This window comes from Tursiops truncatus, chromosome 7, assembly GCF_011762595.2.
Source record: "Tursiops truncatus isolate mTurTru1 chromosome 7, mTurTru1.mat.Y, whole genome shotgun sequence".
In the NCBI taxonomy this organism is placed as follows: Eukaryota; Metazoa; Chordata; class Mammalia; order Artiodactyla; family Delphinidae; genus Tursiops; species Tursiops truncatus.
Window position 1 is genome coordinate 48,482,098 of NC_047040.1, and position 27,447 is coordinate 48,509,544.

The 27,447-nt window shown below is 34.7% G+C and overlaps 1 protein-coding gene across 1 annotated transcript; it reads right to left on the reverse strand.

The window, feature by feature from the left end:
- Positions 1 to 3,897: 3,897 nt before the first annotated feature.
- Positions 3,898 to 10,609, reverse strand: ZNF804A (zinc finger protein 804A). The gene is made up of 2 exons (XM_019931474.2): positions 10,176 to 10,609; positions 3,898 to 7,856 (listed from the first exon to the last, which is right to left on the reverse strand). The coding sequence occupies exon 2, from the start codon at positions 7,835 to 7,837 to the stop codon at positions 4,619 to 4,621; it is 3,219 nt and encodes a 1,072-aa protein (XP_019787033.2). The 5' UTR covers positions 7,838 to 7,856; positions 10,176 to 10,609; the 3' UTR covers positions 3,898 to 4,618.
- Between the last annotated feature and the right edge of the window lie 16,838 nt (positions 10,610 to 27,447).

The window sequence follows — 27,447 nt, forward strand, 5'->3', positions numbered from 1 at the left end:
TGCTCACTAAGCTCTATTTTATTTTATTTTTTATAAATTTATTTATTTATTTATTTTTGGCTGTGTTGGGTCTTTGTTGCTGCACATGGGCTTTCTCTAGTTATGGTGAGCAGGGGTTGCTCTTCGTTGTGGTGCGTGGGCTTCTCATTGCAGTGGCTTCTCTTGTTGCAGAGCATGGGCTCTAGGTGCACGGGCTTCAGTAGTTGTGGCTCATGGGCTCAGTAGTTGTGGCTTGCAGGCTCTAGAGCACAGGCTCAGTAGTTGTGGTGCACGGGCTTAGTTACTCCATGGCATGTGAGATCATCCCGGACCAGGGCTCAAACCCGTGTCCCCTGCATTGACAGGTGGATTCTTAACGACTGTGCCACTAGGGAAGTCCCCCACTGAGTTCTATTTTAAATAATTCATAATACCATTAAAAAATAAGTTATTCATGCTAAATGGTGTTTTGAAGCCCTAATTATTTTGGAAAATTATATATTTTTTCAGACTGATTTAGAACAAGTTTGGAGTAAAAATGGTTAACAGTTCTGGAACTTTGGAATACAATCTGCATAGTTTTTAATTACATTTTCCCAACTCATTCTATCTTCTCATTTAACAAACTTATTGAGTGTTTACTATGCATCAAATGCTACTTTGACTCAAGGAGCTCTTAATTTAGTGAATTTGAAGAACAGACCATATATTCAACACAGAGAATACTTCATAACAATATTTGAGCACAGTATTCCAGGTGAAAATAGAGGACAGGAAGCTAACATCTGGAGGCAGAGGGAATTTGGGTAAGAATTCCTAAAAAAAACCGACTTGACATTAGTTGAATTGTGACTCATTAGTAGTTAGTCAAGTGAAGAAACATAGGGAGGAAAGCATTGCAGGATAACAGAACATGCTCACACAAACTTGAAGATGATTGTAAGTAGATTAGAGTGATTGGCCTAGAGGAATTCTGGAATGGATGGTCCTGACTAGGGAGGCTGGCATCTACTTCACCATAGATTTTCCATGACTTGCTAAGAACTTTGATGTTTATCTTGACAATAATTGAGTACCCATAATAGATTTTAAAGTAGAGGAGTGTCATAATAAGGTTACATTTAAAAAATGGAGCCCTGGCAGCAGTGGGGAGGATAGAGTGTATGAATTGGAAATTGGGAAAAGTGACATTAATTTATAACAGCAACTCAGCAATTCAGATTATGAACTACTAGGACTAGAACTATATAGAGTATACTGGTGAGAAATATCTGAGAAAAACTTAAGGAAATGGAGCCAAATGGGTTCATTGATTAATTTTTATGTGGGCATAATACCCTGGCTTCTGACTTGGAACAGTTTTTAAATTTTTTTTTGTTATTATAATGATATTCACAGAGCTTTGAAACAAAGGACAAATAATAGGTTTCAGTGGTACCTATAAAGAAAGATCACAGATTTGAGTTTTGGGTTCAAAATACATAACAGATATCTAGATTGAGATGTCCTGTGGACAGTTTATACAGGGCTTCAACACATGAAAGGACTTGGATATACATGTATATGAGAGAGAGACGGGGGCGGGGGTGGGGGGTGGGAGAGAGAGAGAGAGAAGTTGAAGTAGTAGTAGATGAGTTTCCTTGTTTCCTTCCTGTCATCCAATGTGAGTTCCTTTGTTACTTGGCTACAGTAGTTACTTGTTACTTTCTACATTCAGGTTTTATTCTATATTCCAAACCACTCAGATTTACAATAACAAATCTATAGCAATGCCTATAACTAGCAGACCAGAGATGGTGGGTAAGAGATAGTGTTAGAACCATTTAAATTCCCCAATTATATAGAATGTATAATAATTTACATCTGGATGGGACTGGGATTTTAGCTCCAGGATTTATGGACAAGCCATTGGCCGTCTCCAAACCTACTTCCAGTGTATGACTGCTACACTGGCCTGACTCCTGCTGCCACTAATATGAGCTTGACTGGTGGTCCTCTGACAGCCTCATTGCTTGGTGAGTCCACCCTGACTTACCTGTCTAATTGCTCTGCTTATCATTGATCTTCAGCCCATTGGCCTGATTCCCTTGATTCTGGAGTTGGTGTTATCAGAATAGATGAACAAGTGCATCATCATACATTGATTTTGAGTCCCGAACTTATAACAGATGCCCAGACTATGTGAGCAATATCTTACCAAAGATATCAAGTATTTAAATGAATTGTTTGTAATAAAAATGGCTTCGACATACTCAGCTAACTTTCTTTTCTTGTCCAGCCACTGGTATCCACAAAAACCAATCAATTTATCTACCAAGTTGAGTTTCAATTACTCTTAGGTGAGAACTTTCCTCCTCAAACTTTCTAGAAATTTCTATTATATAGTTACTAAGTAAGTATATTCTGCTACAACTAAAAAGTTAAGCATACCTAAATGCATTATTTTAACAAAAATAAATGTAGGAGAGCAACAGAATTGAAGACAAAATAAAAGTAATGATAGCATGGAGAAAGAAGCAGAGGATACACACAAATGATGTATACAGTGAAATTAAGAAGGAAAAGATCAGGAGAAAAAGGAGTTAAAGAATAAAAAGAAGAGGTAAGAGGTGAACATGTGGGATGATAGCCAGAAGATGACAAAAAAAGAGGGAAAATCTGCATATTTTAAAGTGAAACACTTGGTTTGATTTTAAACAGCAGAAACAATCCTGCTCTGATATTAAAAACAAACTGGAAAAAAAAAAAACTGGGTCAGCATTCCTCAGTAGATATTCCCATCTATATTATCTTCAAAGATAGTTTCAAATATTTTGCTTGGGGAAAAATCACCCATTCCAATTCTAGTTACCATTTTTGGAACATGTTATCTTAGTGTTTGAAATAAAATTTCTTCTTTTATTATTTTTTCTTCTTATTTGTCAATCATGCAGTCTTTCACAACCGTTTTTCAGGAAAACCTTTAAATCAATGATTATTATGGCACATAATCAAGAAAGTATACAACATAGATTTTTCCCCTATTACTCTACTTACAATAGAATTCAATATATTATTCTGCTATGGGAATATATGCTTATGCTCAATATTTTTAGGGAAACCCAGTTCTTACAGTAAGCTTATGAAAAAGTATTTCTTCAATACAGCATCACTTAAAAGTTGCTCTTCCTTTAGAAGGACTCAGTTGGCCTCTCTTTTGCTTGGATTCATTGCTAGGCTACCATAATCCATTATCATTTGCACATGGTGAGTTGAATCCTCTCCACCAGGCATGCAGACTTTGTCTTAACCAGTGGCATGGACTGAGGCAGGTACACATTAGAAACTCTTGTGGGAAGTGTGATGTTCCCTAGTTTTCTATTAAATAATTATATTCTTTAGTACACATAGAAGCAGCACTTGAGTGAACAAGAATGCAGTGGTCATTAAAAATATAGCAGAATCTGGAAGGGTGATATGGATGGAGACTTTCTAATTGTTCCTGCGTGATTTGGAAATATGATAGAAACATGACTACCAGAAAGATTTGCAGAAGGAACAGTTATTTATTCACTCTCTTTCCCACTTCCAGATTCTCAATTAAGAGTATATCCAGATTGTATTTATGCCATTCTTCCCAAGATGTTATATAATGGTTAGTGATTAATTAAACCTATTCCTTAATCCATGCCAACATTCTTATATATGTATATTCTCCGCAACAATTGAAAATAAACACAATACATTTGATAATTTTGACATACAAAAATGTTATAAGAACTTATATTGGTTACTTGCTATTTCTTACCTACTAGTACTGTTTAATAGTTCCCGGAACGACACTAAATACTTTGCACGTTTTGTAGTTATTCGCCCCCCCCCCCCCCACTGCACCAAATGCTAACATTACTTTAACAAGAATTTCCATGGTTTATTATCTAGAGGGCCAAGTGTTCATGAAACATAGTAAACTTTGAGTATAAGCAACATTATGACAAACAGAAAAGCAAACGGACTTAAACTTATTCTGAAAGATAGTATTACAGTTTAAGTATTGACAGAGCGCCGAAGATATTTTGCTGATCCTCTGAGGTTCAGAGATGCCAATAAACAGAAGAAACAATATAAATTCAAAATCTATTGTTACTATACAGTCTCAAAATAGTGAAAACCAACTAAAAACAAGGGTTTGATTTACTTAAATATTTAACAAAAATTTATTGCAAGAGAGATTTTTTCACTGAATTTACAGTTTCAAGGAACATGGTACAAAACATAGTGCCATCAGCTTTGTCTAAACATTAAATAGGTGCAAATACACAAAGGTTAAAAAAAAACAAAGAGCATACTTTACAACATAAATTACAGTACTATAAATATATTTTATATACATTATACATACTCTTAAGACATCATTTTAATATACAGCATATATTATATTGATTTTCAAACTATTCAGTGCCTTACTAATATTATATATCAGAAACTTAAGAATTTATTTGCATCATTACACTTACAGTAAATGATTTCATATCAATGAGGCCATATTTTGCCTAGTTTATTTCCACCATTTAAATAGGCAATTATCCACTTAGATGAGCATTAACATGTAGAGCAATAGTTTTCACATGAATATTTTCTTTCCCTTTCATAGTGATGACTAGAAGAGGGGCTGCAGCGGGATGACCGATGGGTGGGGGGACAGCAGTGAAGGAAAGAGTGCATGGGGTAAAGGTGAGAAAGCCAGATGGCTAGGATGAAGAACGGAAGCTGGAATAATTGGCATCTGAGGAGAAGCAACAAAAGTTGGCTGATTCCCAGGACAAAGCCTTGGTCCTACTTGTCCTACTGAGATCTGAGGTAACGATGTTCTGGTGAGAGCTGGGACTTGGGACAGAAACTGTTGGTGTGGTTGAAGCACTTTAAAGGTTCCTGCAGCTGCAGCTGCTGCTGCGGCTGCAGCAGCTGCTGCATGCTGCTGCAAAACAGTATGGTGGATAGCGGTTACAGAGGTAGAACACAAGGGCTGCTGCAAAGGCAAAGGCTGCAGAGGTGTGCTAGGGGGTGGGAGGGCAGCTGGAGGAAAAGTGAATTTGACCTTGTTGGCCAGCATGCTCGGCGGAATGATGTGCTGGTAGACTTCACATGGTAGATTTTTGAACTTGTCATGGTTTTCTATTGGAATCAATAATGCTTGTTCTGGTAAAGCTAACGGAGCCAGGATCTGCTCCGTTGTTACAAAGGTATGGCCACTGACATGTGCTTCTTTGAATGGTAATGGTGGTTGTGCATTAAGGATTCCTGAATTAAAACACAGCCACTCAGTTGATGCCTCATTCATCTTTCCTTGTGGAAGGGCCTCAGCCAGTTCATAATGACAAAGGTATGATTTAGGTTGTGACTGTCTAAAGTTCCTTTCAATACTAGGCATCTTGAAAGGAATTTGCTTCTCATTAATATTTGTATTTTCACTTCTTTCTTTGTGTTCAAGCAAGGTACTGTCCATTTCTTCTTTTGTTGGGGCACTAGCTATGTAGACTGAAGTGGTGGGTTCATTGGAAATCTCTGACAGTTCACCAGAAGTGGTCTCCATTACGACCTGTTCAGTTTCACCATTGGTTTCAGAAGGAAGGGGACTGTTAGCGGGCAAAGACAGTTTATTTTCTACTTGGTCCATTTGTTCTGAGTTCCTTTTGACATTTGCAGTTTCTTGTGGTTTTATTTCCTCTTTTCTGTCTTCACTTATTATTTCATCCGGGTGATGTAAGAAAGAATTACCTTTCCTGGGATAATCTGTCTTCTCTTTGAGTTCCAAAGCTTCAAAACTGGTGTGGAATCTACTTTTTCTCCTCCATTTCCTTTTAGGTTTACAAGGAGCAGAAGCATGGGGTGGCCTCAAAAATTCTTCTGGTAGATAATTCTGTTGATCTAAACTTTCATCTGAAGAATAAGAATATGAATGTTGTCTACGTTTTTGATGGCATCTTTCTGATCCATTAATGAGAGAATTATAACCTCTTTTAACTGCCTGGTTCTGACTCATGCATTTCATTTCATTTTGAAGAACTAGGCATCTGTGATCTTGACTACAGCTGGACGTTTTGGCTTTCCAACTACAGTAAGTTCTGGAGTATGTTAAATTATGTTTCACAGAATGTATCATTGTTGAATTGGATTGTCCATTTAAAACAACTGAGCTCTTTTTACAGTGGTTTTTAGAACTGATAATATTCTTATTGTATTCAGTGTTCCGGGTTTTACACAATTCTTCATTTTCACTTAAGTATATGGATGCTGATTTGGGCCTTTTATCAGGTAATTGCTGTGAGTCTAATAATTGCTCTGTAGCTAAATACTGTTTTTCTGAAATTGTTTCCAGTAGATTTTTCCTAGTTTTATCAGTGTAACTATTTTCTCTTTCCATTTTGAAATACGTTTCTGATTCTTTGGTTTTCTTTCCATAATTATGGTGACATAACTTTCTTCTTTTTTTCTTTCTTCCACTTTTATGGAACCAGAGTTCGTTAGTATCTTTCAATCTTATTTTGTTGTATTTGCCACCAAGAACATCCTGTTTTATCTGATTTTTAGTAAAAGTATATTTTTTTGTTTTTCTGATCCTACAGGAAATATTTTTATACCTCTGACTCATACTCTCATTTTTTCCAGAATCACAGCTATTGGAGAGCGTATCATCAGCAAAAAGAGGAGTGACTTGGGTATATCCATTTCTGCTACCTCCAATTTCATGATCAGTAAGTCCTGTCACAGATGCGTCCTTGCAATCTAAAACTGGTCTCTTGCAAATGTCTTCTCCCTTCTGATGAGAAGAAAGATCATTTAAGGGCAGCTTATTTTTATCTAGATTGTTGTTTAATTTAGTGGACTTGAAGTCAAAACAGAGAGGATTACAGCTATAGGAAACTGATGGTTGAGTAGTTGTGTAAATCAGCATTTCTGATGGCCACTGAAGAACTGTGGATCCATCTTTGTTAAGTACGGGTACAAATGGCTCACATGGTCTTTTATATAAATCCATTTTTTTATGTAGGGTTATATTATCCTCTTCAGAATTTAAAGGGGCCAACATGTCAGGGCTGTGATTTTTATATTCAGCTTCAGTCGTGGGTGCATCATTGTCCTTAACTCTTTCTTCTATGGTAGCTTGCAAAGACAAACAGTCATTAGCCATATCAAGAACTATGGATTTATTTCCTAGCAAGTCAGAAGTGTTACCACTTACAGGTATGTCTTCATTAATAATAACATCTTCCAGTGGAATTTGATCTGCTAAAGGGACTGAATTTTGACAATTATCTGCAACAGATGATGAAGGGAGTTGAAACTGGCAAAATGGAGGTAATAGTAATGTATCTTTTTCACTAGAAACTTCTTTCATCTCTTGAGTTTGAGCAGTTTCTTTGTCAGTGCACCTTCCTTCTGGTGGATGCAAAGAATTAGCTTTCTCCTCAGAACTCAAAAGCACATCTGTTGGTGAAGAGAGTTGAAGATGACAAGCACTGGGGACAAATCTACTTTTTCTGCTAAATCCTTTTTCCACAGAGGCATCATCATTGTATTCAGAGAAGGCTGCAGCTGAGGACTCCAGCTTCACGGATGCTTTCTTTGGAAATGCAAAAGAAAAGCCAATTTTGTGTCTGTGAATCCCCTGGGCTTGATCTCCAAGTTGGCTCTTTTTGGCGGTATAACTTTTCACGCTTTCTGGATCTGTAGCAACAGTGGTAACACCTTTAGCATTCTCTTGGCTATGAATCAAAGTACATTTGAAATCTTCCTGGTTATTAACTGAATCCACAACAACTCTTTGGGAAATTTCATTACAATTTTCTCTCACAGTAACAGTTGTTGACTTGAACATAGGACCACTTCCAGGAGCACTACAAAAAGAAACAAAAGTGTGTTTTCATAAAGGACACTTGAGGAAAAATACTCAAACACTTACAACTTAGAAATGTCAGCATAAGATTTTTTTCAGGTTTTAAAATCTTTGTAAGATAATTACTTTCATGTAGTGCAATTGCCTTCCATAGAACTACAGTTTAATTTAGTTATTGGATATTGTTTGGGATAACTTGGAGATGATGTCTTGAAGTTACTTTTATAGCTATTAACAGCAACAGTCAAAGACATTTCTATGCTCTCAGCCACTGTTTCCAGACCAAGAATTTTTTTACCCCCATGGCCTCTTCAGTGACATTTTAGAATACGGAACTCTCTAAAATAAAATTACTTTTAATTCACAAATACTCAACACCATTGATCCTATATGGAGAATATGAAGGAAGTTAAAGAAAAACTCTCAGTCATGATGTAAGCAGGGCTGGGAATTCAGTTCAACAATTCAATTCAACCAGTGTTCACTGAGCATCTACCACAGGCCAGGTGATATGCTCAATGAGAGCTCTGAGTCTTTTGGAATGGCTGTTCTTAATATTTAAAAATTATCCTGAAGTTATCCATTACATAATTATATAGAGTAAATATAGGAAAAGACTATACTTAACGATGTGGTTTCCATTTATTTGGAATTACAGTATACCATAAATAGTGAGCTCTTATTAAAAGAATGATACTGTCCAGCACATAAACAAAGAACTACCTAAGTATCATCTTTACCTGAAAAGAATTATGCTATGCAGAATTTTCCATGCTTTTCTAAAAAGTTAGTTTCTCAGAAGTTATAAATTGTCCAAATTTTTTTAATCGAATAATTTCTTCAATATCTAACACAGTGGACTGTTTTATTACCTTGTTTGGTATTAAGAAGCAACACTACTTAATTTACACCTCATTAGAGGCACCAGATTACTGGGAAAATCATGTGTCTGGGGAGCAGTGTAATGTGAAATATTTATGTATGCTAAGAAAAGTAATTTAGATAAGAAGTTTTGCTTCTTTTGTACATATCTTATTATCAGCTCTACTTCTCTTAATATATTAGACTTTACATTTACAAATGAATTAAATTACACAGGTCCGAGATAATATGAAATGTAAACTTGCACTTATATAATTTTTCATTTTTTACTACACAGAATAAAACTATCTGGTTGGTATAATTCAACAGAGGTTATGTTTGATATTAACAGTTCACTATAGGATTCAAGATATATTTGAATTTTATTTTGACTTTTCTAAAGCTGACATCTCAAACAATGTTTTGTTTGGTTTTTTTTGTGGGTTTTTTTTTTGTTTGTTTGTTTTTTGTTTTTTTGTGGTACGCGGGCCTCTCACTGTTGTGGCCTCTCCCGTTGCGGAGCACACCGGACGCGCAGGCTCAGCGGCCATGGCTCACGGGCGCAGCCGCTCCGCGGCATGTCGGATCCTCCCGGACCGGGGCACGAACTCGTGTCCCCTGCATCGGCAGGCGGACTCCCAACCACTGCGCCACCAGGGAAGCCCTCAAACAATGTTTTGATATGTCAATATCCCCTAACATTATTCTGTATAAAATAAATTTGGCATAAAATAGCTTTGTTTTAAACAATAATCAGAGAGGCCTATTTAATGGGGGGGGGGGGTGCCCTAAGGGTGGCTGTCTTTTCATAACATTGCCCTGGCCTGAATTTTTAAGTTCTGATTTATAACCTTATAGCTGCTCTCTGTTAGAAGCAGGTCAAAGTGTAAGAGTTGTAAAGTTTTAATAGTCCAGTTAGAGTTCATTCACAGTGAAACTAATTTCAACCTACCTCTGACATGCATAGGGCCTTCCTGACCTTTATATATTAAGAATACATATGGAGCAAGGAACCTCTCTTTTTCACTCCATATGTGTTCTAAAGATCATTGCAAATAAAAGTTCTCCAAATTTTCAATGAAAAAATAAGTTCCTCCTAAAACTCCATTTATAACAAAGTCTACGAGGTGGTGCTTTGGTCTCTTCTTCAATCAAATGCTTTGAATTTCACCAAGAAATAGAATAGCATTCAACTAAGATAGCTTAAAGAGAAGAATAATGTAAAATTAATTTTTTTACAAACTAAAATTATAGTAATTTGGCTTTTTATTGAAATGTGCATTAAACAGGTGTTTGCATAAAACTCAAATTCAATTTACTGTTTACTGCCCACAGAAAGCCATGAAAATGTGAGCATCTTATTCTGGGTACAGAAATAGATAGATTTGTGCCCTTTATTCAGTTCCTTTTTTGTTGTTGTCATGTTTTAAGAAAACTTAACATTTTACTGTAGACTCACCATACAGTTTCCTTTCTTAGCTCGGCCAGCTTGTGCAGGCGTTGGAGTGCCTTTTCCTGTTTTCTTTCATCTTTCCTGGATTTAGATGCTACATTTCGAGCAAATTCCCTTTGTTTTAGTTCTTTGAGTCTCTATTAAAAAATACAAAAGTAATTAACAGTATTTAGGTGTATGGCAATGTCAAAGTTACTATTGTTGTTGTTGGAATTTTCCAGTACATCATCTTTGATCTCATCTAAGGAAAACACAGCATTTGTGACCATCCACTGCTAAGAAAATATTTTCTTGCACTTTTGGCTTGTAAAAAATGCCAAAACATGTTATTACACTGTATCAAAAGATACACCTATACCCTGGTAAATTGGAAAGGAAAAATTTCTTCTTTACTTATTATTTCCTGCCAAGTTTCTCTGCCTAATTTAGACGAAGTGTTGGAGTCTTACAAACCCCTAATTTTTAAATAAATTCAATTAAGCTTGTGTATTTCAGTTATATATAATAAATTCCATCATATTTTGATGTGCTCTATATTAGAAAGGTATCTGATCCTTTTCATATTTTTTAAGAGTAAATGTCTTATGTTAATCCATAAGGCAAATACCCTCTACTAATGTGATTTAAAATAATCCCTCCCCTCAAATACCAGGCATATTTCCCAAGTAATTCAAGATCTGGGAAGAAAATTAAGTGTCTTTGTGTAAATTCTTTTTATATTGAGCATATGTTTCTTCTGTATCAAAGGAGCTCAGTTTGGGGGCTGAAGGCCAGAAAAAGAACATGTCAACTTGAGTAGAATTGATAAATAGCCATGTATGTAGCATGATTTAAGATACCCCAAAGTGGTCCCATGCCCCAAATATTTTCACTATAGTCTTTCACAGAGACAGTATATAGTCATTAAAAATGATTAAAGTACTGTTTGCTTCTCATGGAGCTCATGTTGTTATGCAATCGTGATACATCAGTCTTAGAATAGGGCTTTACGAGAATAAAACATATACTAATCACATTTTTATGAAGTGGTTGAACAAAATCTTAATAAATGCCTTATGTATATACACTGATGTATGCCAGGGTCTTAGAACAATGCCTGATCTATAAAAGACCTACTCAGTAAATATTTGTTGATTTACGTAGAATCACTTAGATCCTCCAAATTAAGTATTTTCCTACTTCAAAAATAGTTATGCTAGGGAATTCCCTGGTGGTCCAGTGGTTAGGACTCTATGCTTTCACTGCCAAGGGCTCGGGTTCAATATCTGGTCAGGGAACTAAGATCCCACAAGCTGTGCAGTGCGGCCAAAAAAAAAAGTCATGCTAATGAAATAATATTAGATTCTTGGTCAACCTAGATTGTGTCTGCTCAATTTCTCCTACATAGAACCATAACTTAAACTTCAAATAATCTCTAATACTTTAATTAATGGGATTTATATAAGGTATATATACATATATATGCCTATATATGTATGAGATTACTCTAGAATATTTATTTTAACATAGCACAAAGATATTTTGAGATCATTTACATTGACATATTTGTGAAGGAGTTTATTTAGAGTTGAATTTAAATAAAAGATAACCCACGTCATAAATAGCTAAATTGTACTAGTATTTCATAGAAAGTAAAATTTTGACATATATCATTGCATCATAACAAATGTAGCTACAATTTTATAATACATATTAAATTATTTGTTATTAAAAATATGTAGAATTAGAGATACTATGGCAAGAAAGTTTTAATTCTAGATTTTAAATATTCATAGTCTTGGTCATCTGTATTTCCTAAAATCTTGAAGTCATATCAAGACTCATTCAACAATTTATTGATCACCAGCAATGGTCATTCTGGTAAATGGCTGGGATAGTTTTCAAAGAGTAAAGAAAATGTTTTTACTTTTATCTGGTGTGTGTCTCTGTGTCTGTGACTATATGTGTGGGCAAGTGTGTGTGAGTGTATGTTTATATGCATTTTACAGAAATAGGGAGAAAAGACACTCAGGAAGAGATAATGGCAATCAGTGGTTGAGGTATTCTTATTGTGCCATACGAGGACAGAACAGGGGTGCCCCAACAATCCCCAGGCAGGCTACCTGGGGAAAGTCACATCTGATCTGGGTCTTAAAGGATATAAAAGAGCATGAAGAAGAAGGGTTGGATGTTGGAAGTGAGAGGATATTTGGGGGAAAAGAAAACCCTTTTGTATAAACATAGAAATAAAAGCATGCATACTCTAAAAGAAAAATACACGATGTAAAGAAGGATGGCTAGAGCAGAGTGTATTTGTGGAAGTAAGGAGAATTGATGAATTATGGGGTCCAACCAAATCATGGGGAACCCTGTCTATCATATGACTAAATGTGACTGTAGGAAACATTGAAGGAGTTAAACAATGCAGTGCCACAGTAGGACTTTTATTTTATTAAGATTCTTTTGGCATCAGTATGCATGAAACTTTGCCATAGAACAAGATTAAAGACAAAGCAACCAATAAATAGAATATCACAATGAACCAGGTAAGAAACAATAAAAGCCTTTTCTAAGGGAGTTGCAGTGGAGAAGAAAAGTAAAATTAGTGATTTATTGGATGCGTATAATTGAGTGACCTAAAGGATATGCATTACCTTTACTGAGAAATACCACCTGCCACTGTAAGAAACAGATATTCAATCAAGAGAGGGTTTGGGTTAGGAGGAGGATGCTAACAGAGGATTTGAAAGAAAGTAGAAGATTAGTTCTCTAAAATAAACATTTAAACGAATCAAAGTGCCAAGTAAAATAAAGCAAGAAAGTTGCAATACCAATAAAGTAACTAACATTCAAAGATTTTTTAAAAATTCTATTTATAAATAGTGATATTTTAAGAAGCAGACATAATTTTTTTTCCTACTAGATTCTTTGGGTAACTGGAGACAACAATCAAGAAAGAGAGACTTGACTATTTTTAATAAAATTTTTAGAATAAATGTTAATTTCTATTATATAAACATGCATATATATGCAAGTTAAAAGTACAGTGCTTCTAACAAAAAGCTAAGCTTTTCTAAAGCAAGTATATGAAACGCCAAGAATTTCACTATTTACTGTTTCAAATTAACCATTATGATTTGACCTAATCCATTTCCACTGACATAATAGTTAAAAAGCAAGGAGTCTGTCAATTATCAAATGCCAGTAGTGTTGTATTATCTGTGATATAACCGGGTGATTGATATGGCTGGAATCGGCCCCTAAATGATGATTTAGGGAACTGTGTACATTTATTTATTTTTTTTTAATTTTATTGGAGTATAGTCAACTTACAATGTTGTGTTAGTTTCAGGTATACAGCAAAGTGAAGAATGCAAATGTTGTTTTAGTCTTGTAGAGGTTGTCAAGGAGCACCAAACTACATTCAAGTGTTCCTATTGATCTCAATCTCCCTCTATGTACACATAATTTTCTTATCTCAGTGACAGACTTCCGGATACCAAGGTAAATAAACTTGACTAACATTTAGGGACTATTTAGTTGCAGAGGTTATAAGCCTGGTCAAATACTCTGGTCAGTTTTAGGATAACATTTATCAGTCTTTATATACTTTCTTGCATTTTTCTGCAGAAAGATAAAGTCCTACATCATATTTTATATCAAGTAGAGTAATTTTGAAAGGCAAAAAATAGAAACCAAGTAAATTCTTTTGAGAATGCCAAATGGAAAGAAAACTTAAGTTCCACACAAATGAATATACAAGATAATACCTGTGAGGCTTATGGAAATATCAATGCTATTTCAAAAGCTTCCTCAACAATTTACTGAGAATCACTCAAAAGAAATCCTTAGTGATAAATGTCAAGATAAGAATGACAGTCAGCAAGAATTAGAAAATTAAAAGTATGTTAAAAGGAAATTGTGTGGCCTAGCTACTGCATTACAAAACAAATTATAATGTACGCTCACATATAATTCAATGTACACTTTGAAAATATGCGATAGGGAATGAAAAAACAAAGAATCAATATTATTTGGTTATGATACCATTTCAGAGGGTCTACTCTACTTTCCCACTGATTTACTTCTCTTAGTCTATAGAGAAACAGAATGTCACAAGGGCAACACAGGTCATTAACGCTCAGATATGGTCTCAGGAAAACCCATTGAGTTGGATGGTTGGGAAAGTTATAATGATCCTAGCCTCAGGTTAATGGTGGTGTTAAGACAGTGGCAAAGGTTTATTCAATGTGAGAAAGAGAGAGAGAGAAAAAGAGAGAGAGAGAGAAAGATACCATTTAAACAACACATCAGTTTGTGTTTAAACAATTTAGGTAAATTACATTGTTTTACAATTGCAAACAAAACTTTTATGAACATTCTTGTATCTATATATTGTACACCTGTCTAGTCTAATTACACCCAAAAGGCAGGTTCCTACAAGAAAAACTGCTAGAATAAAAGATAAACATGCACTTTTTTGATGTTTTCCGAACTGCTATTCATAGCTTTATACCATCATTTCACTCTTTGCAACAGTATATTGGGAATATACACAATATTGGGTAGCATCCCTACTAAATTTGTTTAATTGGCAGTCAATACATGATATATCATTAATGTTTTGCCTATAATTCATTTGTTTACTAGGAAGCAGAAATATTTTTACATATATATTGGCCACCTGTATTTCTTCATTTAGAATTAATATTGTTCCTTAAAATTTATTAAGCAATATTATATACATTACTTTGACTCTGAAAATAAGCATGTGAGCAAACAGGTCTAGCATTATCGTCCATACTCAGAGATGACAAAACTGAAGTTAAGCAAGTTTTAGACTTGTTCAGAGTTGCGTACAAGTGGTAGAACCGGACTGGAATCAGGATTTCCAGGAACACTTCCTGTGACTTATCTCCTATATTTACTCTTGTATATGTTATTCAAGCTTTCTAACTCTTTAGGACAGGCTTATTGGGATGTGATACAGATTTTCATTTGTCTTTCAGCCAGTACTCCTTGAGTGTCCATTACTTGTCAGCTGTTATTCTAAGCACAGTTGATATATCTGTGACAAAGGAGGAAAAATCTCTGTTTCATGAAATTTTCACCATAGTTGAGAGAAATGGACATTAAAACATGTAAATAAGTTGTATAGTATAGTAGATAGTGAAAAGTGCTGTGGATGAAATGAACTTAAGCTGAGGGTGCAGGAAGTAAGGGGAGGGATAGCAATTTCAAATAGAGTGATTAGGTAAGTTTTTCTATTAGGCTTATTTTCTATTTCTGTTTAACAAATTACCATAAACTTAGCAGCTTTCAACAGCACACATTATTATCTCACAGTTTCTGTAAGTCAGTATGCCTGTTCTTTGCTCAGTCAAGGTGTTAGCCAGGATGTTTTCTCATCTGGAGGCTTGTCTTGGAAAAAATCATCTCACAAGCTCCCTAAGGTTGTTGGTAGAGTTTATTTCCTTCTGGTTGTAGGATTGAGAGCTGCAGCTTCCTACTGATTGTCAGCCAGGACTACTCTCTGAGTGCCCAATCTGCCAGCAACAGAAATCAACACTGAGCCCCCAGTATGACACCATTCCCAGGTGTGATCAGCCATTGCCTGGTGGCAGGTTGATTACGATGGACAGCTTCCTTGAAAAAAAAAAAGGCAGTGTTTTGTTCTTCCTGCAATAGACCTTTACTCTGGATGTGAACTTAACTTCCTTTCATGCAACACTTCTATCAAAACTACAATCTATGGACTTACCCAATGCCATTTCTACCATCATGATACTCCACATTTATGATCATTGTTCTGATCAAGGAACTCACTTCACAGCAAAAACATAAAAATGTGGAAATGGGCCCATTCTCATGGAATTCACTGGTCTTACCATGTTCTCCATCGTCCTGAAGTAGCTGGTTTGATAGAATGGTAGAATGACCTTTGGAAGACTCAGTTATATCTTCAACTAGGTGGCAATACCTAGCAGGGCTGGAGCAATGTTCTCTAGGAGGCTGTATATGCTCTGAATTAGTGTCCAGTATATGATGCTATTTTTCTCATAACCAGGATTGAAGGGTTCAAACATACAGGGGTGGAAATTGAGGTGGCACCACTCAGTATTACCCCTAGTGGTCCACTAGCAAAATTTTTGCTTTCTGTACCCACAACCGTATGCTTTTCTGAACTAGAAGCCTTAGTTCCAAATTGCAGAACAATTCCACCAGGAGACACATCAAGTATTCCACTGAGTCAGAAGTTATATCTGCTACCTTGCTGCTTTGGGCTTCTTATGCCACTGTATCAACAGGCAATGAAGGGAGGTACTGTGCTAGATGAGATAATTGATTCTGATTACCAAGGAAACAATGAACTGGTAGCCACAGTGGAGGTAAGGAAGATTATGTCTGAAATACAGGAGATCCCTTTGGTGTCTCTTAGAGTTATCATGCCCTGTGATTAAAGTCGATGGAAACACTACACCCAATTCAAGCAGTATTACTAATGGCCCAGACCCCTCAGGAATGAAGGTTTGAGTCACTCCATCATGGAAAGAACCATGACCAAATAAGGTGCTTGCTGAGGGCAAAGGGAATGAGTAGCGGAATAAAGCAGTTATAAATACCAACTATGACCACGACTAGTTATAGAAATGAGAACTGTAATTGTCATGGGTATTTCTTCCTCATTTAATTATGAAAAAATATATATATATATTTTCTTTCGTCTCTTATTCTCTTATCATATACGATGTGTTGAATTTACATCATAGTATTTAAGTGACAGGATATCAAGAAGAGTGAACATCACTTAACAACTTTGTATCCTTTTCTGGGGAGCAAGTCAGTGCATTTTCAATTGTATACAGGATAGTTGTATCATGTTAGGAAGCATATTGCCTGTTGTTGTCTTTTTCTGGAGATCGAGTATAGTTTAAGGAGATATCTATGCATGGCAAACTGATAAGAGACAGACTTATAATGGTCAACTGTATGTGTCAACTTGCCTAGGCCACAATACCCAGATATTTGGTCAAACACCAGACTACATGTCACTGTAAAGGAATTTTTTAGATGAGACTAATATTTAAATCAGTAGATTTTAGATGCTAATCTCATCTAAGATCATTTTTAGATGAGACTAACATTAAATCAGATGAGTAAGCAGGTTTACTCCTTAAATCCTAGTAAAGCAGATTACTCTCCATAATGTGGGTGGGCCTCATTCAATCTGTTGAAGGCCTTAACAGATGAGACAAGTCCCCCAGGAAAAAAGAATTATACCTCCAGACAGCCTTTGGACTTGAGACTGCAACATCAACTCTTTCTTGGGTTTCCAAACTGGCAGTCTGCCCTGCAGATTTTGGACTTGTCAGCTCCTACAATGTGTGAGCCAATTCTTGAAAACAAGTCAACAGATAGAGCGATAGACAGATTGATAGATAAATAGATAAATAAATATTCTATTATCTCTGTTTCTCTGGAGAACTCTGATTAATACAGGTTTTCACCAGAAGATGGGTATCTGGTTATGATGTTTGTGGTGAACAATGCAAATTGCCTTCACATTATCAATTACATCCTTCTAATTCGTTAGTAGAATTCCAATTTGGGGGGAGGTGGGGCGGGCAGAAAGATATTCAATTAAAATGATAAAAATTTCAGCCTCCCTGTAATAAGAGTGGATATGTGATACAGGCCTCACTAATTGAATTGTAAGCAGGTGCTTCTGAGGAGGATATGTCTACAAAAAAATAAGCCTCATTAAAGAAAAATTCTTTATGTTTTTTTAACCATGTTTTTCATTTCTTACCCATGTGTAATTGGGAGTCTTAGGTGGGAAGCAACCATCTTTCAATCGTAAGGTTGTCAGCTTGGCAGAGAAGGCCTAGATGCTAAAGATAGCAGAGCAAAAAATGAAAAGATCCCCATTCCCAATAGCATCATTGAATTACTGCATTATTCTAGGACTGATTACCTATGTAGTTTGGAAAAAAATAAATAAAAGTCAACTTTATCTGAGTTTACTTTTATTTGCTGCTGAATGTAATCTTGGCTTATATACCTACTTACTAGATGCGTGACTGGATAATTAATATCAAATTCTTAGACCTTTCCTCAGATGAAGATGCTGATGATGTATAAAGTCCCTTCTAGTTTTTGCATCCTAAGATTGATGCTTTCAATGTCATCTTTTAAGATGGAGTTAGTTTTTACTAAATAAAATATGTATTTAGAACATTAATAATAATTACCTTCTTAAATGTTTTCTCTACTACAAGTAAATCCATTACTCCTTTGAATTGGTCCAATACTTCTGTTCCTATTTTCATATATCTTAGTAAGTTAATATGTTACTCACTATTACTGTTTCCACAGGCTAAAAATTTCCTTTAAATTCCCAATAGTTGTTTCTATCAAGAATTGCTTTCAGTGATTTTTGAAAAATCTAAGTATGCTTTCTGTCTTACATAGAGCAATACCTTCAAAGAATTACAACTAAATCACCATCTCTATTTCTTGAATCAATTTAACTCTCTTGGAAGACAATATGCACTGGGTTCTATTAGAATGTTAGCAAATATATTTCTTCAGGGAAGGTTGTTATTCAAGTGAATGGTATCACACTTCAATGTGTAATTTCCTTCTAGTCATTATTTAATCAATGGCTTTATGCTGAGTGAATCTGTGGAAGATTCTTTTTTAAATTTCTTTTCCCATTACTATCATGAATGTGTATCATTTGGACTTTTCTCTTGGCAGCTTTAAAAGCATCTAATCTCTTAATGGCATATCAGATCTGAACAATATCTTTCCCCAAGGCCTCTCATTCTTTAGATTCCATTAACTCAAGTTTCTCTTTGTGGACAAAAATCTCATTCTAGTTCTAATATAAAAGTCTTTGCAATCTGTATGTGTTATGTCTAAAACTGATTTTCCAACCATTCAGTTCATTTTCTTAAGTGCTGGATGAGAAGTGTCTCATGCATTTTAAGTGCTCATGAATGCTTCTCAAATTGAATTGGCACAGGATGGCAGTGATTAACTTCCTCATACAATAGGAAGCTTTGAAAGTTTGCTAACAAAAATCTCACTAAGATCTTTGGTATACAGGGAAAGCAATGGAAACTTGAGTCTAAGAAATATTGACACTTTTATTTTAAAAAATATACAAACAACTTGAGTGGCCTAAAGTGAAGAATAGTTAAGAATTATGGTTCAATTTTATAAGAAAATACTATGCAGCTACTACCAATAATGCTAAGAGTTTAAAATATTAGGAATATTGTTGTATTATAATGCTAGTTTTAAAAATAGCATGCTAATAACTTTATAATATAATTAAATGTATCTGCATCTATAGAAATAGACTAAAAATGCTAGAAAATACACAAATGTCAATGAATATTTCTCTTCGTAAGGTAAAAATCAGAAGAATTATACTTTCGTTTTCCATTATATGGTATTTTGCCATTTTTTTCTCACTAGCATGTTTTACTTTGAGAAGAGATTTTTAAATTTCAATTTGAAATATAAAAATTAGATATATTTTAAAACTGAAACAAAAATTACCATTGTATGGCTCTTCCTATCACACATTCATATTTATGGCCTAATAAATAACTAGACTGTTCCAAATACTGCCAAGCTCTCTAAACATGTATAAGTAAATCCTTATAGCCAATACAAAAGGATAAAATAAATCTGGTGAATTTTTTCACACATGATCTTTAACAACATGGAATGATTGTGGGTTGGTTAATATTTTAATCATCTTTTTGGCATAAGTATAGTGGGAAAATAATATATAGGGACAATAGTAGTCAAAGTCTATGAGAAATATAATATCACATTATATAGAAATAGATATATTCTTTTTCTCTCTCAAAATTATCTTTATATATGCAATTATGAATGATTTATCATGTATATGTAATGAAATAATGAGTAATGGGTTAGCAAACATCTTCTCTATAGAGTAATTTAAACTTGGTGTAACTTACAGCTGTTTCTTAGGCATGTAATAAAGATGGAATATTAGTTGTGTTATTAGGCAATTTTGCTTATGATTGAAAATAACTCCTCTTTCGCAAACTGCATTTGGGTTGGGAAGAGTGTGAAGGATTTATTAATACTTGGTGGGAAGCCCTAACTGGTGATTTCCTTGAGTGCAAACTAGGTTTGTCCCTTGCCAGGACCATAGAAGTTATACCCACAGAACATTTTGCAAGATATAATTGCTCCTATTTGTGAGATAAGACAAACTTCTAAGCCACAGTGGCTCCCACATCCATCCATGTGATCTCGTCTCTTGGCAACTAAATTGTAACTTGAAATGCCAAGGGAAAGAGCCCCTGAACTGCTGTGGGAACGTAAGAACTCCTGCTGGAGAGAAAAAAACCTGGTGTGTGATGCTGGCCGATAACTTTCTAAGTGAATTCTAATGTTGAATAATCATTCAGAGATGCACATGTGGCAGGAAGGGCCAAGTCAAGGTATGCTGTGTCCTCTAGGCACTGAGACCAGAGCTGGGCATGGTGATGATGCAGACCTTCATCCTGGAGGCTGCTGGAATTCTGCTTCACACCTTGAGAACATGGAGATCTTGACACAGGCAGCCAAGAGCCAGAAGAGCAAACATAAATGTGATATTTGAGCATTTGGGATGAAATCAGCTTGGGGAGTCTGAAGGAGAGGGATCTATGAAACCAGAAATGAGCACTGGCCACAATTAGATCATCAGAAGAAACATTACAGGAATGTGATGTTGGGAATCTAAAGTTACATGGCTACATGAAGATATCAAATGTTTAGAAACTATTATTGTGTGATGTCAGTGAAAATGACAGAGTAGAGAGTTCCAAGAACCTGACCCTCCATAGAAACAAAAAAATAAGTAAAAATTATCAGAATCAACTTGTCAAAACTCCGGAAAATAACCAACCGTTTATAGCAACCAAGCAATTGCTGAATCAAGGTAAAGATGACTTAAACACAGTAGGAGAGCTTTGTGGCACTTTAATTCACCCTTGTCTTTCCTACCTAACTGGGGAAAAAACAAACTGTCAATCAAGAATACTATAACTGGCAAAACTATATTTCAGAAACAAAGAGTAAAATTAAGATATTACCAAATAAACAGAAGCTAAAGGAGTTGTTGCCAGTAGACTTGTCTTATAAGAAATGCTAAAGGGAGCCCTTCAGGCTAAAATTAAAGGACTCTTGAGAGTAACCTGAAGCCATACAAAGAAATAAAGTACACTGGTAAAGGTAACTCCATAGGTAAATATAAAAGTCAGTATTACTGTATTTTACTTTGTAGCTCCTCTTTTACCCCTATGTGATTTAAAACGTAAACGTATCATTATAAATCTATGCATTGTGCATACAATGTACAAAAATGTAATTTATAACAATAACTACATGAAGGGTAAGGCACAAAGGTATATCAGGGCAGAGTTTTCAATACAACAAAAGCTAAGTTTGCAAAAGAATGTCAGACACCCAACACTAATAAAAATTAGTTCAATATGGATCAAAAACTAAATAGAAAAGCTAAATCTACAAAACTCTGAAGGGAATCATAGGGCTAAATCTTCACAACCACAGATTTGGCAATGGTTTTTGCATATGACACCAAAAGCATGAGCAGCAAAAGAAAAAAAATAGATAAATGGGAATTCATTAAAATTAAATAATTGTGTGCATCAGAGTAAGTGAAAAGATAACCTACAGTATAGGATAAAATATCTGCAAATAAAATATCTTATAAGGGTCAAGTATCCAATTATATGTGGAATCTAAAAATACAACAAACTAGTGAATATAACAAAAAAGAAGACTAATAGATATAGAGAACAAATTAGTGGTTACCAGTGGGGAGCAGTGGAGGGGCGATATAGGGTACGGGGAATGGAAGGCACAAACTATTGGGTGTAAGATAGGCTCAAAGATGTATTGTACAACACATATAGCCAATATTTTGTAATAACTGTAAAATTTCAACAACAAAATTTTTAAAATGGACAAAATGTTTGAACAGACATTTCTCCAAAGAAGATATACAAATGGCAAACAAGGACAAGAAAGTATGCTTAGTACAATGAGATGTCATTTCATATTTACTAGGATGGCTAATTTTTTTAAAGGAAAATAACATATGTTGGCAAGGATATGGAGAACTTGGAACTCATGTTAATTGCTGTTGGCAATGTAAAATGGACAGCTGTTATTGAACATAGTTTGGCAGATGCTCAAAAATTAAACATATAACTACCATATAACCTAGCAATTCCATTCCTAGGTATATACCCAAAGTGTTTGAAAACAAATATTCAAACAAATACTTGTACACAAATGAACATAGAAGCACTATTTGCAATAGCCCAAAGATGAAAACAATCCAAGTGTCCATCAATAATAAATGGACAATTTATGGTATATCCATACAATGGAATATTATTCAGCCATGAAAAGGAATGTGCAACATAGATGTACTTCAAAAATATTACGCTAAGTGAAATAAGCCAGACATAAAAGGTCACATATTGTATGATTCCATTTATATGAAATATTTAGAATAGCAAAATCAGTAGATATAGAAAGCAGAGTGGCTTGGGGTTCGTGTAGGGAGAAATGGGGAGTGACTCTATAAAGGGTATGGGGTCTCTTTCTGGGTGATGAAAATGTTGTGGAGCTAGATAGAGATGGTAGTTTCATAACATTGTGAATGTATTAAATGCCACTGAATGACTCACTTTACTATGGTGAATTTTATGTTATGTGAGTTTCACCTTAAAAAGTAAAATATGCATTGATTTTTCTCATATTTTCTAATATAATCAGCATTTTATCCAAGATTTTCTTTAATTAGTTAAAACAAAATGAGTTAGTTTTGAGACCCTCAAGCAAAATTGCCAGTTGGGAGAATGTAGAAGTATGAGGGGCAAAAGATGTGAGAAAGTAATAATAGACATAAAATAAAAATGGTTTTGGCTTACACATTTAGTTGAATCTGATCTATTTAAAATCATTGACATTAAAACTACTACATTGTTTTCTTTCTCTCTTTTTAATAAATAAGTATTGTGCATTCCAAAGAATTGCTTTTTACTGGCCTATGGCCAGTGTAATTTAAAATGCCTATAATAGTATGTAACCTAATAACTATAGATATTTCTTAGTGGTTTTCAGAAGACTCCTAAGAGCTACAGACATATTTTAGGGACTTTCTTTCCTGCCACTTTGTCCTCAGGAATATGTGGGATATCTCCAGGAGGCTAGATTTTCAGTATTTTTGTGTATTACTATCCCGAATAAAACTGGAATTGAAGGTATATCCAGAAAATTTCCCAAATTCTACACTCCATGGTAATATGTTGACATTAGTTTCCACTAAAAACTTATGTCATTAAAATTAAACCTATAGGAAGACAGTGTTTATAATGGACAAATTATGAATTTGGGAACACTTCAAGAGATGAAATTTGACTCCACCATTTGCTGTCCGTGTGACCTTTAGTGATCCTTCCCCCATTTGTAAAATGGGGAAGAAAACAATGATTTAAAGCACATATACTTCCTTCTACTCAGTAAATATCGGTTTCTTTCTCTTCCTTATTCTAACCCAAAAGTTAAAAGGTAGAAGCTTATGTATTGTATACACATCCCACTTGAGAGGGAATTCACTGACTCAGAGGCTACTTTATCTTGTAAGCCTAGACAAAAAAACCTCTTTTTCAAAAATGCTAATTAATCAAGAGGCATAATTGTGTAAAGAAATAAATATCAGAAACATTTTGATTTAAGCCAGTTTAATGTGTAAATAAATATGTTTTATTAATAAATATGATGCATTTCACTTGTGTAACATACAGATACTAAATAATTTCTGAGGGCGGGAAGACATTTTAGAATGCACTTTATACCTTATATTTTAGAAAATCAACATCATATTTCATTTGTCAATTTGATTCTTATATATATTTTTGCAGCAATGATCCATACAGGTAGATTCTAAGAAATTAAAAATAAAATTATTTTTAAAATGCATATAATATTTTCTGTTGCCTATCCGTATAAATCATTATAAATAAATAAATGCTCTCAGTAACTACCTATAAAGCATTTAATTTTTCATCTTAATTTAGCTGGTAGTTTTGCTACATTTTCTTAATGAAACCATCTGGGATTGAGCCAGTATTACTTCACTGATGTTTTCTGTTGAAAACAGACTTGTGGTGATAGAACAGTATTTAATTGTTCACAGATGACTTCTAAAAATCTCTAATTAAAAGATAGCAGTTTATATTTTAATCAGTTTGAGCATTTTCCAAAGGAATTATCATATAAAATTTTCAAATTATAGAATTATAAGTATGAAAAAAAACGGTGATGACATTTCACCTCCAAAAACTAAAATTAGCTGTAAACTTGCTCAGTTATAGAACAAAGGCAAGTGATGTTTTTTACCTTTATTTTTATGACTCCGATGTTAATCTGACCTCTTTTATTGGGTATCTATTTAAAAATATTCACTTTAGGGACTTCCCTGGCAGTCTAGTGGTTAAGACCTCGCCTTCCAATGCAGGGGGTGAGGGTTCAATCCCTGGTTGGGGAGCTAAGATCCCACATGCCTCGCGGCCAAAAAACCAAAACGTGAAACAGAAGCAGTATTGTAGCAAATTCAATAAAGACTTTAAAAATGGTCCACATCAAAAAAATATTTAAAAAAAAATATTCACTTTAAATTCAAACAAAAGAGTGGCAATTTGCATTCTGTTTGTAACCCAATTTTGTGCCATGATGGAAAAACTGTGAAGAGCTGTTTATTAGAAACATGAATTATACTAGGTAAACAAAGTTCATTCAATAAAGTAAATTTTCTATAGTTTTCTACTAAGTTTCTCTTTAATTATAACACGTGAAACTGCTTAAATTTAGTGATTTTAGTAAAGAACAGTCTTCCTAAAGTCTGCTAATCTTAATACTAGATAAAACCTATTGATATAACTCTCTTAGAGTTCTAAGCAAAGGTATATGTGATAGAAAGAAAACTGGTTCCCCTAAAGTGTTTATGTCTTAATCCCCAGAAGCTGCAAATATATTACCTTGCATGGCAAAGGGACTTTGCAAATGTCCTTAACCTAAGGACCCTGGCTGGGGGGATATGTTCCTGGATCAGCCAGGTAGGGCCAGATGTGATCACAAGCATCCTTATAAATTAAAGAGGGAGCAGGAGAGTCAGAGTCAGAGGAGATGTGATGACAGAAGCAGAGGTAACAGAGAGGGAGGGGGAGAGAGAGAGAGAGAGAGAAAGGGAGAAATTTAAAGATGCTATACTGTTGCTGACTTTGAAGATGAGGGAAGGGGTTATGAGCCAAAGAATGAAGGCAGCTTCTTAAAGCTGGAAAAGGCAAGAAAATTGATTCTCTCCCATAGCCTCCAGAAGAAACACAGCCCTGCTGACACCTTGCTTTCAGGACTCCTGACATTCAGAACTATAAGATAAATTTGTGTTGTTTTAAGCCACTAAATTTATAGTAATTTGTTACAGCAGCAATAGAAAATTAATACAGTACCTAAGAAATAATTATTTTCTAGCAGAAACTTACCATAACAGGGGAGTACAGGATGTTTTAGGAAAAGATTCGATTTAAGTTACAAGATAGATTGGGAGTATATGATTCATTACCAGTTATCTGTGTAACTTTATAAATCATATTATAAAAAAGTTTGTGTCCTCAGCTATTAAATATGAACTTCCTACCTTTTATAATTTTTTAGAAAATCAAAATAATAAACATGATAATGTTTTTCAAACTACAAAATGTTATATAATTATATGATATAATATTGCTGTTTTATTATTTAGATGACGAAACCTCTGATAATTTGAATCTGAAAGCCTAAACCTCTATCATCATTCATTTATTTTAGAGTCAACAATATGATATTTTCTATTAAAGTCTTTCATCTATTTGAAGGAGTGTTTAGCTTGTTACAGTGTTTGTCCCTGGAGGGTCACAATTTAACTTAACAATATAGTTTGCTTACTTCCTAAGCATAAGACACTATTGAAAGTGCTATGCAAGCAAAGTGTGGACAAAGGAATGCCTCCTGCTCTCAGCAATATAATATTTGGCAGAATAAAATATATCATATATGAGATACAAAATAATATTTTTTCAGAATAGGGAGATACCATGTTTCCCAAAAAGAATTTATGAAGAATTGTAAGTAAGCTTTGGATAATTGTCAAAAACAAAACAAAAAAACCCCAAAACAATGAACAAAAAACTTTACGATATAGAAGAAAGGATGTTACAGGTAGTTTTCAGTCAGAAACAAAGACATGAAGACACAGAAGAAATGTTTAGAGTTCATCATAACAAATGTAGAATGGTGAGAGAATGTACCAATATTAGTTTTCTATTTCTGCCTAAAAAATCACACAAACTAAGGGATTAAAATGATACACACTTTTTTGTTACGGATCCTTTGGTCAAAAGTCAGACACAGTGGCTGTGTTCTCTGCTCCGGGTAGATAAAGCTGAAATCAGGGTGTCAGTTAGAGTTGAGTTTTCATGCAGAGGCTATGGGGAAAAATTCTGCTTCCAAGTTAATTCTTTTTGTTGGCAAAATTCAGTTCCTTGTGGTTGTAGGACTGATATACCTGTTTCCTTGCTGGCTGTCACCCAGAGACCTCTGTGAGCTATTACAGGCTGCAGCATTCCTTGCCATAGAGCTCCCTACACTTTCAAAGCCCGTAACTGAGAACCTCTCACATGCCAAATTCCCCTTATTGTTTGCATCTATGACTTCTTCTTAGACAAGCCAAAGAAAACTGTTTTCAAAGGGCTTATGAGATTAGGTTCAGCCTAATGAGATCATCTTAAAGTCAACTAATTTGGGGTCCTAATCGCATCTGCAAAATTACTTCACAGTAGAACAGAGATTAAATCATGATTGAATAACAGGGAGAAGATGTGTGTGCATAGGGGCCAGGAATCTTGAGGGTCATATAGAATCCTACCTATCACAGGAATAAAGAAATGATGATATTGAAAAGGAATGCCTTATTTTTAAGTACAGAAAGTCTTGAATATTATGTTAAAATGCTTGGATTCTATTTTATAATTATACAAAATTGGGGGCAACAAACCACCTATATAGTATTTTATGAAGTTTTTAAAGAAAACCAGCGATTTCAAATAAGTTGAAAAATGTCTGATTCAGCAAATATTTTCTTTCCTTTTCTTTCCAGTGATCAAATAAGATTACAAAACATAATTAAGAAAAA